The sequence below is a fragment of the Dipteris shenzhenensis genome, chromosome 4 (assembly GCF_047967505.1).
Source record: "Dipteris shenzhenensis isolate YYH24624 ecotype China chromosome 4, Dip_SZ_1.0, whole genome shotgun sequence".
Classification (NCBI taxonomy): Eukaryota; Viridiplantae; Streptophyta; class Polypodiopsida; order Gleicheniales; family Dipteridaceae; genus Dipteris; species Dipteris shenzhenensis.
Genome location: NC_141599.1, coordinates 36,376,456 through 36,379,074, shown reverse-complemented (window position 1 = coordinate 36,379,074; position 2,619 = coordinate 36,376,456). Strand labels below are relative to the sequence as shown.

At 50.7% G+C, this 2,619-nt stretch overlaps 1 protein-coding gene across 1 annotated transcript; it reads left to right on the top strand.

Moving 5' to 3' along the window:
• The first annotated feature begins 388 nt into the window (after positions 1–388).
• Positions 389–2,131, top strand: LOC147902787 (chalcone synthase-like). Its single transcript, XM_087373792.1, has 2 exons — positions 389–905; positions 1,090–2,131. The coding sequence occupies exons 1-2, from the start codon at positions 566–568 to the stop codon at positions 2,070–2,072; spliced, it is 1,323 nt and encodes a 440-aa protein (XP_087229918.1). The 5' UTR covers positions 389–565; the 3' UTR covers positions 2,073–2,131.
• The last annotated feature ends 488 nt before the right edge of the window (positions 2,132–2,619 follow it).

The window sequence follows — 2,619 nt, the reverse complement described above, 5'->3', positions numbered from 1 at the left end:
GTGCAAACTGTCTATACTCACGTCACTAGACCATGGATGAGTAACATCGTATCTTGATGCACATAACAAAATAAAGGCCTAGTCCCACATGGGAGAAATGCATGTACCTAGGTGTGGGAGGGGTGTGCATTTTTCAAGTTCACGCATGCCACATTAATGGGGGTGTGATTACCAATGGCCACAAGGATCGTCGAGGCCCTTGGGCGACTCGTGTCGCCACCGGGCCCAAATACACAGTGCCGGTCAAAGCCACGCCCACCTCCGAAGTAGACTACTACTAGACTACCATCGAGTTTGGCCTTTCCTCTCTTTCGTCATTGAAGATAAGGCACATTCACACGTTCTCTTGGAGGCTTGAATCTGGGCCAAGGACTCGTTCAAAGGTGAACATATTTGTTTTGAACAAGTCAGAGAACTGCAACTATATGTAGCCGACGGGCTGTCGTCTCCTTCATCAAGCATCATCTCATTCGCCATTCTGCTCCCTACCCTTTTTACCTTTGCTAGCTTCTCCTCTTCCCACCTCCTTACACTACAGTTTCTGCCCCACCTTTCCTCTCGCACCATGTTTCTCGAGGTCGAAGTCGCTGCCCAAGGTCGCCGTGAATGGGTGCAAAGAGATCCCGCTCCTGGCACCCCCCGCACCTGCACCACTTGGGTCGAGCAGCCTTCCCCCCGCGCTCCTCTTCCCCTCTCCCCTACCTGGGTTGAACCACCTTCTCCTCGCCTCACCCCTGGCCCCCGCGTTTTCCCTCCCACCGTCGAGAAACCTCGTGCTTCCATTCTTGCCATGGGTAGAGCCAACCCCCCCAACAAGATCGATCAGGCTACTTACACCGACTGGTACTTTGACATCACGAACTGCAGCGAGAAGCAGGAGCTGAAAAAAAAGATGCAGCGCATTTGTGAGTATCTCTGATGTCATTTTCTGTTGTGTACGCAGTTTCTACATGTCGGTAGCGTTAGTCGTGTGTTGAAGAGAAGACATCTTAACGAGTTGGGGTATGAAGCTCAAGTCAAGGTCTGTGTTCTTTCGATGTAGGCGACCGACAGTTCTTTCTCGAGTCTTAATCACCTGGTTTTCTGCAGGTGACAGATCGGGCATCAAGACAAGGTACTCCATCTTGACGGACAAGTTTCTTAAAGAGCATCCCGAATTCTACACCCCAGGAGAGCCGAGCTTGGAGCAGAGGAATGCCATCTTCGCAGAGGAGGTCCCCAAGCTTGCACATGAGGCAGCCGTCGAGGCTATCAAAGAGTGGGGACGTCCCGCCTCCGAGATTACCCATCTGGTGGTGGCAACCTTAACCGGAATAGCCATTCCGGGGGCCGACGTGATGCTGACAAAGTCTTTGGGTCTGAGGCCCGACGTAAATCGGGTGATGCTCTACATGTTGGGGTGCTACGCGGGTGTGACGGCACTTCGAGTGGCGAAGGACTTAGCGGAGAACAACCCCGAGTCGAGGATTCTGATATGCTGCAGCGAGCTTGCAGCACCGACGTTCCGGGCGCCGAACGAGAAGTTCCCGTACGATTTAGTGGGAACGGCGCTCTTCGGGGACGGAGCATCGGGGGTGATAGTGGGAGCGAGTCCGAAGCCAAGGATTGAGAGGCCACTGTACGAGATCCACTGGGTGGGGGAGGTGCTAGCGCCGGATTCCGAGAAGATAATCGAAGGGACGTTAAAGCTGGAAGGGCTACAGTTCTACTTGGACAGGACTTTACCGGCGCTGGTGAGCAAGCACGTAGGGAACTTCTGCAAGACGGCGTTGGAGAATGCGCCGGGGAAGCCTGGGTTCAACGACGTGTTCTGGGCGGTGCATTCGGGAGGGCCTGCGATATTGAATGCGGTGGAGGAAGCGATGCAGCTAGTGCCGGAGAAGCTAGCGGCGAGCCGGCACATACTGGAGAACTACGGCAACATATCGGCGTCGACGGTGCTGTTCGTGCTGGACGAACTTCGACGGAGAGACTCTCCGGCCGACATGCAGTCCGGCTGTGAATGGGGCATATCCGTTGCCTTCGGCCCAGGTGTCACCATTGAGGGTGCTCTTCTCCGGCGTTGCTCTTAGGGTGTTTACACACTTGGCTCACCTTGAGCATGCCCACTTGGAGATGCATTCAATGAACGTTGGGCAAACACCCTTAGTCAACTTCAGCCAGAGCAAAGTATCTCTGGCAGCCTCCATGGTTAGAAATCGACGGCTTGCAATTTTCTTGGCCTTCTCTATCTTTTTGTTCAAGCCCACCCCTATAATGTTGCTCCCCAAGAACATTCTCATCTTTAATAACTTAGCCCTCCCACCCAAAAGCTCGAGCTTTGTTTTTCATTCCCACACCCAAAAGCACAAGCTTTGATTTATATTCCAACTATTTTCACAACTTACATGTGACAAGATCCATACACATTTTGCATATGAGAAAAAAAATTGACTGGTGGTCATACTTTAATATTTTTTTGTTTGTAGGTAAGTATTATATATAATAATGTTGGTCATACTTTAATATTTTTTTGTTTGTAGGTAAGTATCATATATAATAATGGAAAGATGGTTTCCAGTTTTGAAATGATTCTATTGCATTAATTGTGAATAACTTTTTCTTAATGAATATTCTTGT

Excerpts from the sequence above, each read along its gene's own strand:
- LOC147902787 (XM_087373792.1), top strand. The coding sequence starts at position 566 with ATGTTTCTCGAGGTCGAAGTCGCTGCCCAAGGTCGCCGTGAATGGGTG. Across the intron at positions 906-1,089 it reads AAAAAAGATGCAGCGCATTT|GTGACAGATCGGGCATCAAG; the intron begins GTGAGTATCTCT and ends GGTTTTCTGCAG.